Here is a 15828-nt window from a genome sequence, read left to right on the forward strand (position 1 = left end):
TGCACAATGATCCTCCTTCAAGCCACCATCAGCCAGAAAGTTTCACCACAGTAGCATGGGATACCAGCAAAAGCAAAAAAAGAAAGCCGTCAATTAGAGCAGGTCCCCTGGCTACACATTTAATATTCAAAGCTATGCAGAGAAGAACGCTAGCACTAATTCTCACTGGGGTGCCGATTAGCATGCTGCTTATCAATACTGCTTCCATCACAGATGCAATGCCAAGGCCATCATATCCTTCTCAATGCTTACAGTGGGCTTACACCGATTGGGCTAGCAGCCAGCGGCGCTCAAGGCAGAATATGTGTGTGTGTGTAGTGTGTGTGTCTGATACAGAAGGGCAAGCTGGATCAATTAACCCCAAAGTGCTGCATGCCCTGAGAGTTCAGTACTGACCATTATGGCTTCATGTTGGCTCTGAAGTGTTACGATGCAATGCAGTTGCTGTCAACACTGTTCATATTTGAGGCACTCGGGCAGCAACTGCCATTATGGCTCTCATAACAAACAAAAAACTGATCTATGCGGTATGGTCAAATCCCCAGGCTGGCTCAGGAGCTGTCAGAGTGTGATCTCTTATCACCAGCTGAATGGAGGCTTGACACAGTACTATACACTCACACATGCACACACATGTACAGAGATGCAGAGACATATAGATCATAATTTATTTGCAGAGAAAATGATCCTCACAAATCCCCACTTTTATGCTTGTACGCACACATACACACACACACACACACACACACACTCGAAGACACACACAAACCAACACATACACACACCTATCACCATTCTATGGCATTCTGACAGACAGGTCAAGAGGGAGGAGGCTGGGAGGTGTCCAGATCTAAATGAACATGCAGCAAAACTGCTGGACTGCCGGGACGCGTGTCATCCTCTGACACTGAACCGTGTTTACTGAGTCACCAACAGCCTGTGCCATACACCCAGGTCACTGTTCTCTCTTGCTCTCTTCACACACACACACACACACACACACACACACACACACACAATAATAGCACTGTGGTTGTGTAAGGCTGGCCCATAGCTGACATGATGGCTCTTTAATGGGAATGAGGGCTGAACTAGCAGACATATCTCATAGAGGATTGTTAGTGTCAGAATGAAAGAGGCAGAGGGAGGGCCTGCAGTATAAATGGCTGTAATTATTATAATACCACAGTGCTCGAAGTGTGCTCTTAATGGCAGTTTTATCACCCACCCTATTCTCCTCTCCTCCAACCAAGCACACACACATACAGACACCACACGAACACACACACACACACACACACACGCACACACGTTAGTTGGTAAAGGATGTGTTTGGGATGTAGAGACATCTGTGGGGGAGTGAAAGTGTTTTTGGTGTGCTCATTATCCCTATACTCTGTGCCAGAACCCCCCCCCCCCCCCCCCCCCCCCCCACACACACACACACACACACACACACACACACACACATACACACGCACACACACACACACACACACACACACCACACACACACACACACACACACATTATACATTATTCCTATCTCATCCACAGCCCTAGGTAAAATTAATGTAACTCTTTCTTTCGTCCTGAGCTTGGGAACACTAACTGGAGCGGAGCCTCTGTTTTGTGCTTTGCTGCCGATTGAGATGCGGAGGGTGTCTTGTTTTTATTTAGATTGCAAACTTGTCCCTTCTCTTGCGAGCGAGAGCAGGGAGAAACAACCAAGGGTGGGCTATAATCCTGGTCGATTTACAACACCCTCCTGTTTCCTTTCCCTCTCTTTCTCTACTTCTTCTGTTTCTCTTCATCACTATCTCTCTTGTCATTTGTCTCTCCCCCAGGAATTTGCTACTATGCAGTTCTGTGCCAACAAACTTGATAAGAAGGATTTCTTCGGCAGGTCAGACCCTTTCATGGTCTTCTACAGGAGTAATGAGGACGGGACGTGAGTGTGTCAGTTTTTTTCCCAGCACGTCTCGCTGTGTACACGTCACACATGCTGCTCCCTAAAATTCCCAGCGGGGGGTCTTTACAAGAGGACACTCTTACTCACAAGCAGACACAAACACACACACACAGAGGAAGACTGAGGGAAAAAAATGTGAGAAAGAGAGACAGAACACACACATAGACATGTATGATATACATTCAATTAACATGGATGCTCCATTCATCAACATTATACAGTGCCAATTAGTGTGATGAAGCACCGCTCCAGGCAGGGCTGACTGTAGGGACCTGCTGTGTGGCATAACAATTGAGTTAGTATGCACATCTTGCTGTCAGGATACTCCCTGTTATCATCCGGGCAGGTGTGCATCTTACATCCAGGTTGCCTGGAAGGACATTGTGAAGTCAGTATGATTCAGGGGCCTGACGGTACCAATATACACAACGTTACTACTCCAATATGGGCAATGACTGACTGTTGCATTGTTGGTGATGTGTTAATTAAATAGGTGATTTGGTGTGTTGCTCTGTTTTTTAGGTTTACCATCTGTCACAAGACTGAGGTGGTCAAGAACACACTCAATCCAGTTTGGCAGCCCTTCTCAATTCCTGTCCGAGCCCTTTGCAATGGAGATTATGACAGGTATAACACACACACACACACACAACATACTGTACGCGCATGCACATACTGTACATACACACACACATACACATGCAAGCACACAAACACACACACACACACACGGACACACACACACACACACACACACACACACACACACACACACACACATACACACATACACAAAGTGAGTTTATCTGTGACTCCTGCATGAAATATTTCTTGAATTTCCCCTTGAGGATCAATAAAGTATCTATCTATCTATCTAAATTGCCTTGTATACTTTTTTGTGGGGGTGTCATAATCGGTTCTGAAATGGTTTGTGCTTCGCAAATTTAGACGCCATCGATTTGGGCCTGTTATTCTATATCCACTTGACTGGGGCAGTTATAATGCTTCAGTGTGCAGACAGAAACGGAGTTGGCTACCTATTGATCTAGGCAGAGATGGCAATCACAGCGCTGATTAGACCCTAACTGACTCAGTGTGTGTGAAGTGATTCTCATCTTATCAGCGTCTGAAGAGACGTCCCCACTGTTTCACTCATATCAGTGTGTGTGGCATACGTTTGAGATTGTGCTTGTTTTTGTTTTTTTTGTATTTAGTGTATTTGTATGTGAGCACAAAACACAATCATGTGAATGTGTCATGTTAAATGTTAGTCTTTATGCTAATGTTAGTCTAGACACATGACTGGCTGGTTGTTTGTGTGTTTGTGTGTGTATTGGTCATTGACAAATAAGGCTTTTAAAAAGGTGTTTTCAAAATAATCTTTAAAAAATTGATAGAATGCATTTTTTTTGAAGTTGTGTTTAAACAAGTCTGGTGGTGCAACATTTGCAGGGGTTTTAGTACATTTTTAGACTGTATTTGCAATTTTACCACCCAAAAAATGTCAAGTTTCTTAAAAAAAATAACACACTTCTCTTCTTTGGTAAGTATACCTGAGAGTGTCTGGTGCTTAACACATTATTATTTTGTAGTTGACCTTAACTTATGAGTAACTTATGAATACTTTATTATAGAGGCTGGGTATTTTGGTTTTCCAACATCCAACTTTACATCTAAAGGGATATTCTACCATTTGGGGAATTACGCTAATTTTCGACCTCCCCTCGAGTTAAACAATTGATTTTTACCTTTCTCCAGTTCAACCAGATGTTCTCTGAGTCCAGCCATTCTCTGAGTCTGGCCACTTTTAACTCCAGCCTAGCATAGATCAATCAGACTAGACCATTAGCGTCTCGCCCGCTAGCATCACCTTTAAAATTGACTACAAATTTTCCAGGTAATTTTCCTATTTAATCTCAAATTTAATCTCAAGTTAGAAAATGTAATAAGAACGGTAACGGAATAAGAATGTAACGGAAAATGAAATGTGCCAATTTTCTAGGCTGATTTGACATGGAACTATACTCTCATTTAGGCGTAATAATCTCAAACTTGTTGCTGGAAGTTATAGCCTATGGGGACTATTTTCAGGTGCGGCTTGATATCATTGTGCTGCTGCGCCCATGGTACGTTCGGAACGTTCCTTGATTGTTACGCCGGAATGAGAGTACAGTATACTGTAGTTCCATGTCAAAAGTACATGCATGTCTTTGAGCTTGTGTGAATGTACAGTATGTGTGTGCCCACCATCAGTCCACTGAGGCTGGCTACTTTCCACTATTTGTTATTCTGATGATTTTGACTTCCTGATGTTCTCAGAAACACATAGCAAAGTATAAGAAAGCACATGGTCTCTACACTGTATTTACCTTCTAGTAGTATATTTTTGGGGTTTGAGTGAGTGGTATGTAAAATGGTTGTTTCTTCACATTTTGTCGCTATTTCTAGGTAATTTTTTTGACGTTTTAAACAAAAATAACATAGCATCTTTAAACAAATATTACATAGCATCTTTAAAACATACATCTCCAGTGATGTATGGAAACTGTAAGTGTAATGTCAGTGATTGGTATGCAGAGTGGCGGCTGCGCCCTCATAATACCTCAGACCATTTGTCTGTTGGTGTTTGTAAATGGCTTTTATGAATATGATTTTCCTCAAGTACAGCAGACTGGAGTGTGCTTTTGCAGGAGTGTTTTATTGTTCTTATCAAAGACTCTTCAAAAAGAGCCCTGAGTGTCATTTCCTGAGCGCCGCTCTGTGCTTCAAAGACACCTTGACTTTGGTTTAACCCACGCTCTTAATCATAATGGACTGGAAGAGCTGAGTGCTGCATGTAGATGCGCTTGTAGTTTTCTCTCACTCCACGACCACAGGGTATCTCTGTCTGGGCCACACCTCCGGCCATATTCTGGCCTTGTCCTGCCATAGAGAAGCCAGATCATGGACAGACACGTTCTCAAGTCCTCTGTCTTGTGGATGTGTGAAGATGGACAGAACAAATCCCCCTTTGATTGGCATAGTAGTTTGGAATCACTCAGATGGAGAGAAAACAGCGTTTCTCTGCCAACAGCAGATAGATAGCCACAACATGGCAATCTCACCCGTCAATCACAGAAGAGCAGCCAATAGAACAGCAAAGTATGGTTCAGAGGTGGCGTTTGCAGGGGAATAAGCCATCACTATCATCTGCTCTTCATCTAGTGTCCTTCTTTAGCCAAGCATGAATGTACACACAGGCACACACACACACACACACACACACACACAAATGCAAACACTCACAGACAACCATAGGCTGTCATCCAAATGCAAAACAATTATACTGACAAGCAATTATCCTGACAATTCTACTGACTCACACAAACACACATTCATATGTACACCCATTTATATAAATGGACAAGCCAAAGAATACTCAGACTCTCACACGTACCTGTTTTATTGAGTACTGAGGGTGTCACTTGTGCTACTTGCACTTCTGTTTGTCTGTTCATAGTCTCTCCTCAGCAGTGCTGGGGGCATCCAGGCTGTGAGCAACAGCAGTGGCTAACCGGGAGACCCGGAGTCTCTCTCCCTTCCTCTCTCCTCCGCCCCCTTCCTCTCCATGGCATCCCTCAGGGGAGGAGAAGGCTTATTTTGGGGTTTCCTTTTTCTCTCTTATTTTGGGAGCATGACTGAAGCACTGCTTCCCTCTGCTCTTCCCCCTCTTCCTCCTCCTCCTCCTCCTCATTATCATCCACACAGTTAGCAGACGAGAACTTGCCCCAAAGTTTACCAAAGCTCTGCCAACACTCTTCACTGCAACACAACACCAGCATTGCTGTCACCAATCAAAACACAGAGTTGTCATGGCACCAGAGGCTTATGCTTGGTTTCATAGGAATTATAATTTGCGGGATTCATTTGATCTAATCTTACTTCTAAAACAACCCTGAGTGATTGGCAAGGGCATTATGGGTCAAATTAGCTGAATTCATCCCAAATCGTTTCTCTTTCTTCAGGTCAGAGGGTTTGTTTGCGTGCAGCCGTGCCTAAGTCTTTAATTAAGGAGGTTACAAATGTAACCATGCCTAAGTCTTTAATGAAGGAGGTTACAAATGTAACCATGCCTAAGTCTTTAATGAAGGAGGTTACAAATGTAACCATGCCTAAGTCTTTAATGAAGGAGGTTACAAGAGTGCCACATCACTTTTCAAAGCTGCCACCATCATACCCGTGCCAAAGAAATCATCACCATCATGCTTCAATGACTACCGTCCTGTAGCACTCACGCCCATAATCATGAAGTGCTTCGAACGGCTAGTCATGTCACACATCAAAGCCACCCTACCCCCCCACCCTGGACCCCTTCCAGTTTGCATACCGAGCCAAATGATCCACGGAGGATGCAATCTGCTCTGCCCTCCATCCAGCCCTCACCCACTTGGACAATAAAGACTCATATGTGAGAATGCTGTTCATAGACTTTAGTTCAGCATTCAATACCATAATACCACAACAACTCATCAGCAAACTGGACAAGCTAGGATTCAGCACCTCCCTCTGCAACTGGCTGCTGGACTTCCTGTTGCAGAGACCACAAGCAGTACGTGTCGGGAACAACACCTCAAGCACTCTGACCCTGAGCACGGGGGCCCCGCAAGGGTGTGTGCTCAGCCCCCTGCTCTTCACACTGCTAACACATGACTGTACAACCACTCACAGCTCCAACCATCTGGTGAAGTTTGCGGACGACACAACACTGGTGGGCCTCATCACTAAGGGCGATGAGGCTCACTACAGAGAAGAAGTAGACCTGCTGGCTAAATGGTGCAAAGACAACAACCTCCTGCTGAATGTCAGCAAGACCAAGGAGATTGTTGTCAACTTTCAGAGAGGCCACAAACAACTGCCACCACTGTCCATCGACGGAGATGCTGTGGAGAGAGTGAGCAGCACAAAATTCCTGGGGGTGCACATCAGCGATTACCTCTTCTGGACCACCAACACAGCATCACTGGCGAAGAAAGCCCAGTAGCGCCTCTACTTCTTGCGCAAATTGAAGAAGGCAAGTGCCACGCCTCCCGTCATGACCACATTCTACAGAGGGACCATCGAGAGCATCGTGTCCAGCTGCATCACAGTGTGGGGCGGAAGCTGCACAGATCAGAACAGGAAGACCCTCCAGCGCATTGTTAACACAGCTAAGAGGATCATTGGAGCACCACTCCCCTCCCTGCAGGACATTTACACCACCAGCCTCACCCGCAAAGCACTAATGATTGTCAAGGACACAACCCACCCTGCACACGAACTGTTCAGCCTCCTGCCCTCTGGAAAGAGGTACAGGAGCCTCCGCTCCCGCACCACCAGACTTGCAAGTAGCTTCATCCACCAAGCAATCAGGATGCTGAACACTCTACCCACTCTCCCATCACTGACAGCCCCCCCCCCCACCCACCAGCCAGCCAGGAACCTAGGACCCTAGGATCCTGTCTACTCTAACCCCCCCCCCCCCCCCCCAACACCACCCCAGGACCGCCCTGTGGAACTGCACTGTGACTGCGCAGCCTAACGTGTTGCTGATTCATATCAAGCCTGATATACTTGAAATGACTGCATATCAATGTAAATATACAGTACACAGAAGCACAAGTTTAAACTTCATGTACAGTAAATGTTATCAATGTTATTTATCACTCTGCCACAATGCTGCTGCTACTACTACTCTGTCAGAAGGTTACGCTAGGACTATGTAAATATACAACACAACTACCTCTATTTTTTTATATATGTTCTATATTTCTATATTTTGATATATGTTCTATATTTCAGTCTCGCACTTTAATGTCTGTATGTGGTATGTCTGTATATTTTTATTTTTTATTGTCTGTGGCTATGGCTATGGCTATGTCTATGTCTAAAGTATGTCTATGTCTGTATTTAAAGTATGTCTTCTATGTCTGCATGGGAAACTAAGAAACGAAATTTCAATTCTTTGTATGACCAGTGCATGTAAAGAAATTGACAATAAAGCCGACTTGACTTGACAGTGGCTGTGTGTGATTGATCACATTAGTTGAAGTCGAAGAGAGAGTTCACTCCATGAGTTGGCATTTATTCAGTGACTCAAATTTAATTAGTGTTTAAAAAAAATGATGTGGTGATTCTCCACAAACTTTGCTTCACTCTCATGGGCGCTCCCAAACACACGTAGCCTACAGCGTACTCATAGACACACACACATACACACACACACACACACACACACACACAATCTCTCTCAGACACTTAGACACACTCAAACCCATTCAGACACACACACACACACACACACACACACACACACACACACACACACACACACACACACACACACACACACACACACAAACACATGATATACGCAAATACACACATATGCTACTTGATGTCTGCTTAATTCAAGCGGTGCTCTTGAGCTAATGTGATGTAATTGGTTGGATTTGCTTTGAGGAGCAATATGCAGTGCAAGCTTGACTCAGTTGAGGACTTGACTTTGAAAGTCACATCTAACTGATAGCAAGAGTTGGTAGAGTGATATATGCCTCTCCATGAGGAATAGAGACAAGATAAGGAGGATGTCTGTGCTTTTTAGACTAACCTCTCTCTCTCTCTCTCTCTGTGTGTGTGTGTATGTTTTCCACAGGTCTATCAAGATTGAAGTGTATGACTGGGATAGAGATGGCAGGTAGGATTAAATGACACACACACACACACACACCGAGAGCCTATGGAATCAATACGCATTACATTGGATGTCAGCTGTCAGTGAATATAGATTACACTGTGTTTTGATGGCTGATATGGATCTGTGTCACTGCCCACTCCTGTGTCCCTATCATGATCCAGCCACGACTTTATTGGGGAGTTCACCACCAGCTTCAGAGAGCTCTCGCGCGGACAGAGCCAATTCAATGTCTATGAGGTGAGTCACAGTTGGGGGGATGGATAGTGTGTGTGCGCTTGTGTGTGTGTGTGTGTGTGTGTATGTGTGTGTGTGAGAGAGAGCAAGAGAGACTAGTGTTTGTGTGAGAGAGGTAGAGCCAATTCACCATATCACTGTCAATATACATCAAGAAGAGCCATGATGCATACTCCATCCATCTTTTTATAGCACTCTTATTTTTGGAGGGATTTGCAGCCAGCATTTTTGAGGTCAAAGGCCGCTGAGTGTACAGGTCTTCTGGGGCTCCTGATAGGGCAAAGCGCCAAGGGAGTCACCAAAGGTCATGGATTCTGGACTGTACTGGGTGCACAGTGTTTAAAAATGTACCGTGCGCTTCAGCGACACTGCATATTTCATTAAATATGAATGTGAGAAGCAGGAATAAAAAGCAGAAATGAGGCACTCAGAGAACGGCACTAGGTTTAGAGAAGCTAATATCTCACCTCTGTATAGAGCTGATAGGGGAGTATAATGATGAGGCCGCTCCACAAAGACAGGATGATCAGATTGATCTCGCTCAGCCGAGCGTAGAAGATATAGGTGGCTCTGAACTCGCCCGTTACAGCTTGCTGTCTTCTGACAGGCCTGTTGGAGCGGCTCATTAACAAGTGTGCTGCCTCAGATAAGCTTTTGAATCAGCGACTAGACACTTTGGAGTCCGGTGGAGCCAAGATGGCTGTGTGCGGGGCGATGGTGTTCCACCCTGCCCTTTCACTCTGCTGACACCACAGAGCCAGCTGCATTAGTTAACCTTCGCAAGGACGGACCACTCAATCAACTCTGTTGCTGTGGAAACCAGCAGTCTGGCCAGCCAGTTGTCTGCATTGCGTGACTGTCAGAGCAGATTTTACTGTAGGTTTTGGGGTACGTTTAGTGAGCCAGTGAAACATTCTCAAAAGTTGTGGGGCTTTTGTTGCTATTTGGCTTGTTCAGTATTGGTTTCATGTTGTTTTTGTCTTTGAAATGAGTACTTCTCTCAGAGTGGTATTTTTGTTCCAAAAGGCACAGTCCCATATGGCAGAATACGTGCTTGTGTTCTTTTGCATTTTACATACTGTAGGTTTTTGCATTTCACTCATGCTGGCTTGTGTTTTCACAAATACACAGCCGTACACACATGCACACACACACACACACAATCTCTCTCAGACACTTAGACACACTCAAACCCATTTAGACACACAACACACACACACACACACACACACACACACTGGGTCTTGGGATAAGAGACTTACCTCTTCCTCAGTAGTGCGTGACATTCACAGCAGTGTGACAAGAGGGTCTGGGCCTAAGGTGCGCAGGCCAGTTAAAAAGCAACATATTTCAGCACTGCCCACGGCCCCATCTGGCCCTGATCCGGCCCCCGTCCGGCACGAACCCTGCCTGTGGCTCTCCAGTGGTCTCTCCCGTAGCCCATCTGTGCTGTGTGAGGCTTAGAGAGACTGAGTGTGCCGGTTGTGTGGGAACACGGCCTTCTGCTGAACAATATGCCAGGCAACACTGTCTCCCACCTCCCCTCCTGCTCAGGCCCAGCGGACCAATCAAAAGACTATCAGCTGACAGTTTGCACAGGTTTCGTTGCCAATGTGCAACTAGCTATGTAGGAGTATCCAGAGACTTTTACTCTCCTACTTTTCCTCCTCAACACATCCTTTGAACAAGTTAAAGCTAAAGTTAAAGTTTAGTTGCAAAAAAAATGTGATATCAGTGTTGTGTTAGAAAACAACTGAAAGTTAAATCTTCACAATGCTGCTCCATATGCTCAGTTAAACGTGCAAAGTGACACTGTGATGTGTTCTTTCTAACACTGATGTATTTTTATTTTCTGTTTGTTCTTTGTTATTCTTGTATTCTGCCAACATGAAATAGTGTAGCCAGTTGTACTGCTCAGGAGTCCTGTGGTTTTGAAGTGTGTATGAGCCATTGAGTACGCAGTATAGGTGTCTGACCATGTGCTTGGGTGGAGAAAATTAAAGGAAAGGAAAGATACCAGATATTAGTTGCAGTTGACTGCTGGTTGCTGTGCGATGTCACATTTGACGTCTGTCTGTTTTTTTCGCCCAAGGTGGTCAATGCCAAAAAGAAGATCAAAAAGCGACGCTACATCAACTCAGGGACGGTGAGTCCTTCACGCAACTCCCCCTCACGGATACAGCAGACCATACACACACACACACACACACACACACACACACACACACACACTCCGCAGTGCTTTATTAGTGTTTTTATTTATGGGCTGTCTCTAGGCGGCCATGACGGATGCCCTACACAAAAACTCTGCTATGTTGCTCTCCATTTTAAAGGAGTTAGCGTTAGCAGCCTTCCCTACAAAACAAACGATTTAAGAATCTAATTAAGGCCCCAGTGAAGCAATTCATCACCTCTGCTCCCCTTACACACACACAACGAGACGCTGCCTATGTGATTAAAATATCAATGCAGCCACAAGAGCCCACCCAGTCCCAGTATTGCTTACACATGGCTGCACTGTTAAACTGTGCCAGAGTGATGGCTTTCCCTTTCAATTTCACCAATAAGACAGATTTCAGTTGTTTAAAACCAGTGTTGTCGTCCTCCAGGTGACCCTGTTGGCTTTCTCTGTGGAGTCTGAACACACGTTCCTGGACTACATCAAGGCAGGGTGAGTGAAGCTGTCCACGCAAACCGCTAACTAGTACATGTACACAAAGATAGCAGGTGATTCTCTCGTGTTGTTGTTGGTGTTGTTGTTGTTGTTGTTGTTGTTGTTAGTAAATGAGTGGGAGATCAGAAGCAACAGGAGCAGCAGTGCTGGGAGCGCTAAAACAGACAGGCAGACAAGCGTAAATGAACCAGGATGGGGGCTCACAGCTCGTTGTGGCAGGCAGGCAGGAACGAAGGCACCCTGGGAAGTTGTATGTGCTTCGAGTGTGTAGAGTTGAGCAGCCCCAGAAGAGGTGTGTTTGGCATGGCCCCACAGGGTGGGTGGTGTGAACCTGGGAGATATTGATTAGTGGGTAGCCCTCGCGGTGCAGGGTCTTATCAGCAAATGGAAATCTTTGAGAAACAACACACATGGTAGCAGATGGCAAGAGCAATGGACTAACTACTAGCTTACCCAGCTGTGGAGGAAGTACTTTCTTCATGATCTTCTGTAGCTGTTTGCTTGAATGCTCTATCATGAGATTAATATTATTATGACCGCCGCGCAGCGAAGCGGCGGTCATATAGGTTTAGTCAGATTTTTTTTTTTTTCTTTTTCGCATGTCCAAATTTCCGTCAAGGATTCCCGGGACACTGAAAGACCAGGGTACACGAAACTTGGTGGGCATGTAACCCCACATGGATAGCATGGAACCATAGTTTTTCGTTTTGATCTGTAGCCCCCCCGCTGGACTGGACCCCCCAAAAGGAGGGTAGGGCAGACACATTTTTCTGTGAATATCTTGACAACCGTAGGGCCTAGGATGACCAATTTTTTCTGTATGTTTGCCTCCAGGGGTCATGTTAACCCATTCCATGTGCACACAGTGTGCATAAACAGATACACACGCACACACATACATTCACAGTAATCATACGTATGACACATACTCACACAGAAGACATGTACGCATGCATGCACATGCACAAACACACATTCGCAGACAAACACACAAGCACGCACACACACACACACACACACACACACACACACACACATAAACATAAACGTGTGCACGCACACATGCACACAATTCAATAATTTCTCAGAATTATAAACAGGCACGATGGGGGTGGGGTTGTATAAAATGAATTTTACATGTGAAATCTATGAACTAATCATGTTTTGGTACTTGTTGTCTAGCAGATACCAGTGAGAATTGAGTGTGGATAATGCAATTTAGTGAGACAGTTAGAATCATATAGGTCTTTCAGCGGGATTTATTTTTGTGGAAAAAATGTGCTGGACTGGGCGGCGGTCATATTTTGTACCGCTCTGCGGTACATCTAGTTGTGTCACAAATATTACACTGCACAATTCAAGCACAATCATAGGTTTTGTGTGTATGTTTATGTAGATGTACTGCTTCTAATGGCAATGTTATATTGCCATACATTTATGTCAGACCTCATTATCTATGGTGTCTTGCCAACTTATAAACATGTGCCATAGGTTATACTGTAGCAAAGTTATGAGCTTCATCATATCTCTAGAGGGCCATGTTTTTGCTAATGTTATGCTAATGTTAAATGTTCAGTCATTAGTTACTTGTGTTTCTGACATAGAGTGGGTTGGCGCCATAATTGGATCTGTGTTCATGCCCATGATAACAGGCTTTGGGTATAATCATGTTTATATCTCTGTCAGTGGTGAGTTGGTAAGCTCAGGGATAGAAAACACTCTGATATGGCTTCAACTTGGTGCAGGGACAACCAAGGGAGTGGAAACAGACTCATAGATATGATTGGCAAGACCAGTGTGTAGCTCACATTAAGTCCTGGCAGGAAATGACATTATAACATACAGGAAACAGCAGTGGAAACAAACAAAAATGTGGAAAACAGGAAGTATAGTTTTGGTAGATCATCAATCTACATTACACCTTTGAGTTTTAATATCTGCATGCTCATGGTATGTTGTCACGTTACATTGCATTGCATCCTGATTTGAGTAAACAAACAAACTACTTTATTATAAATCTATATCTTTATCTGTACTATAATAGTAATGATAAATTGACTCCATAGTTAATTGAGTTGTCTGCAGCCTTTACGTATGGTGGGTGAAGCTTTCTTGGACTCAGTTTAGGCTATACCCAGTACAGTCATTTTTTTAAAGTGAGAGGAGGGAAATTTAAGATACTGTACATCGCTGTAGATATTAAAGATTAATGTGGTTCAGTTTGCTTTGCCTATGCTTTATTGAATGTCACAGCTCTTTCTTTTCAAATTTTCCTTTATTTTTGGCAAACACTTTCCGTGACTAATTTACTTTGAGTGTAGAGCGCAGGCAAAAAGTACACCTAATCATGTCCTGACAAAAAGGATATTGAGGTGTGCGTGGAAAGCTAACACAACTGCTGTTGTCTATTAGTGTGAGTTATAGCTGTTGAACTCTTGATTCCTCCTTCCGTATTCAGCCTGACAAAAGACTGACCTTTCCCTCCCAAAGGGCTACGATCTGTAACACTCTCAATAAAGCCGACCTGGACAAGCTCTGACATTTGTAACCAGCTATTATGGCATTTCACGTGTCTCGCTTTTCTTTTCTAGATCTTTCTTTTTTATTCAAAGCCCTGAAAAAAAAACACCTTCGACCACTCAAAGCTTTTAGGTGTGTTTTTTCCCCCTCTCTTTTGTTCTCTTCACTCTCCACCTGAGAGCACTTTGTGTCAAACAGGTAGCAGAATCACTTTTCTTCTCTTCAAACATGAATTTGAATCAATCAAGAAAGCACACTCCTTCACCATCACAAATTGCTCTGCCCATCACATTGCAGTGCAGTAGAATATTTTTGAAGATGTATGTCAACCCTCGAAACACACACACACACACACACACGATCATGCCCTTCATTCTGCATTTTTCTATGAGGTGTTCAGCACACTGCCATTTTTGCTGGCAAAGAGTGAATAGCTTTTCTTTGAGAAATTTTACCTGTCAAGCTATTTATTTTTAACCAATCCCTCCATGTGCGGGGCGAACGAGATGCTGGACATTTTTCTTCTTCCACACAGACCTGTGGCCAGCCTGGCTTCTGCTGTAACATCCAGTTGAGGGTGATATATCTCCCCAAATGTCCTAACAAGCTAATTGGTTTGTTTGACTAACTCGCCTGGTTGTTTTGCTACTTTGTTTGGAACGTTGATCAAGCATTATTACCTGTGATGATCTCATGTGGGGTGTCTAAGTTTATTTTTACATAGCTAGATTGCAATGAAGGATCTGACTACCGGTAGTAACTTAACTTGGATATCATGGGGGTTTTCATATTTTTTATGTAATGTATATATATTTTTATGTAATGTACTGATGAATTGTAAGATACCCAATATCTCAGCCGACCCCATTTCAATTTCAGGTGACCCCACATGGGGTCCCGACCCCAAGGTTGGGAAACGATGCCTTAGACCAGTGTTACTCAAAGTGTGGTCCGGGGACCACTGGTGGTCCGCAAGCTATCCCAAGTGGTCCGCGGGCAGATGTGGTAAAATATAATATAGATGAGTTGTTTGCCATATTGAACCAACTTGTATGTAAATCTAAACAGTTCTGCAACACTGCCTATGTAAGATATGCCAGTTTAAATCATATTAATCTTCTGACACAATAAGCAAGGTGCAAAGACAATAAGCAAGGTAGTGGTTCAGTGAGTAGGCCTATTGTGTACTGTTGAAGTAGGTCTAATCTTTAGCTAAGTGGTCCGTGAGTTTCTTTTTATTAGTTAAGTGGTCCTTGGTCTTAAGTCTCTCCTGCTAAATGATGCAGAACAGGCTCCCACACACTGCACAGGCCAATGGGTGTGTGTATATAGTACTGTATATATGATGCCATGATATATTCAACCCAGTGTACTGCTCAAAAGCCGTTGTGGATGAGTTGTGCTGTTCTGGAGTCTGTTCCTCCTGATGTGTAGGTGTAGGTGTGAAGAAATGATAGGAACAAAGACAGACGATGTTCACAATCATTATCTCTTAATCATTCAGTACTGTTCATTCTTCCATAGTGTGGAATGGAAAAGTTAAGCTGAGCAGACACTGTGCTATTTTGACTATTTAGTTGGACCCAACACACCGTCTGATTTGTCATGCATTTTTAGCAAGCTCTTGACGCCTGATTGGAAGACAATCAGTGTCAGTGTTCCAGCTGTGGATTGGTTGGTTTGGATTTCTGGCAAGTCAGAGATTTTTGTATGCAG

The 15828-nt window shown here is 44.0% G+C and overlaps 1 protein-coding gene across 3 annotated transcripts in view; it reads left to right on the forward strand.

Moving 5' to 3' along the window:
• Nucleotides 1–15828, forward strand: part of cpne5a (copine Va) — a 97969-nt gene that overhangs the window by 62804 nt on the left and 19337 nt on the right. For all 3 annotated transcript variants that reach the window (XM_042098829.1, XM_042098830.1, XM_042098831.1), the window contains 6 exons: nucleotides 1848–1951; nucleotides 2495–2599; nucleotides 8643–8684; nucleotides 8846–8921; nucleotides 11011–11064; nucleotides 11528–11589. In XM_042098829.1, coding sequence (XP_041954763.1) covers nucleotides 1848–1951; nucleotides 2495–2599; nucleotides 8643–8684; nucleotides 8846–8921; nucleotides 11011–11064; nucleotides 11528–11589 — 443 coding nt within the window. The remainder of the gene's footprint in view (nucleotides 1–1847; nucleotides 1952–2494; nucleotides 2600–8642; nucleotides 8685–8845; nucleotides 8922–11010; nucleotides 11065–11527; nucleotides 11590–15828) is intronic.

Source organism: Alosa sapidissima, chromosome 7 (assembly GCF_018492685.1).
Source record: "Alosa sapidissima isolate fAloSap1 chromosome 7, fAloSap1.pri, whole genome shotgun sequence".
Lineage (NCBI taxonomy): Eukaryota > Metazoa > Chordata > Actinopteri > Clupeiformes > Clupeidae > Alosa > Alosa sapidissima.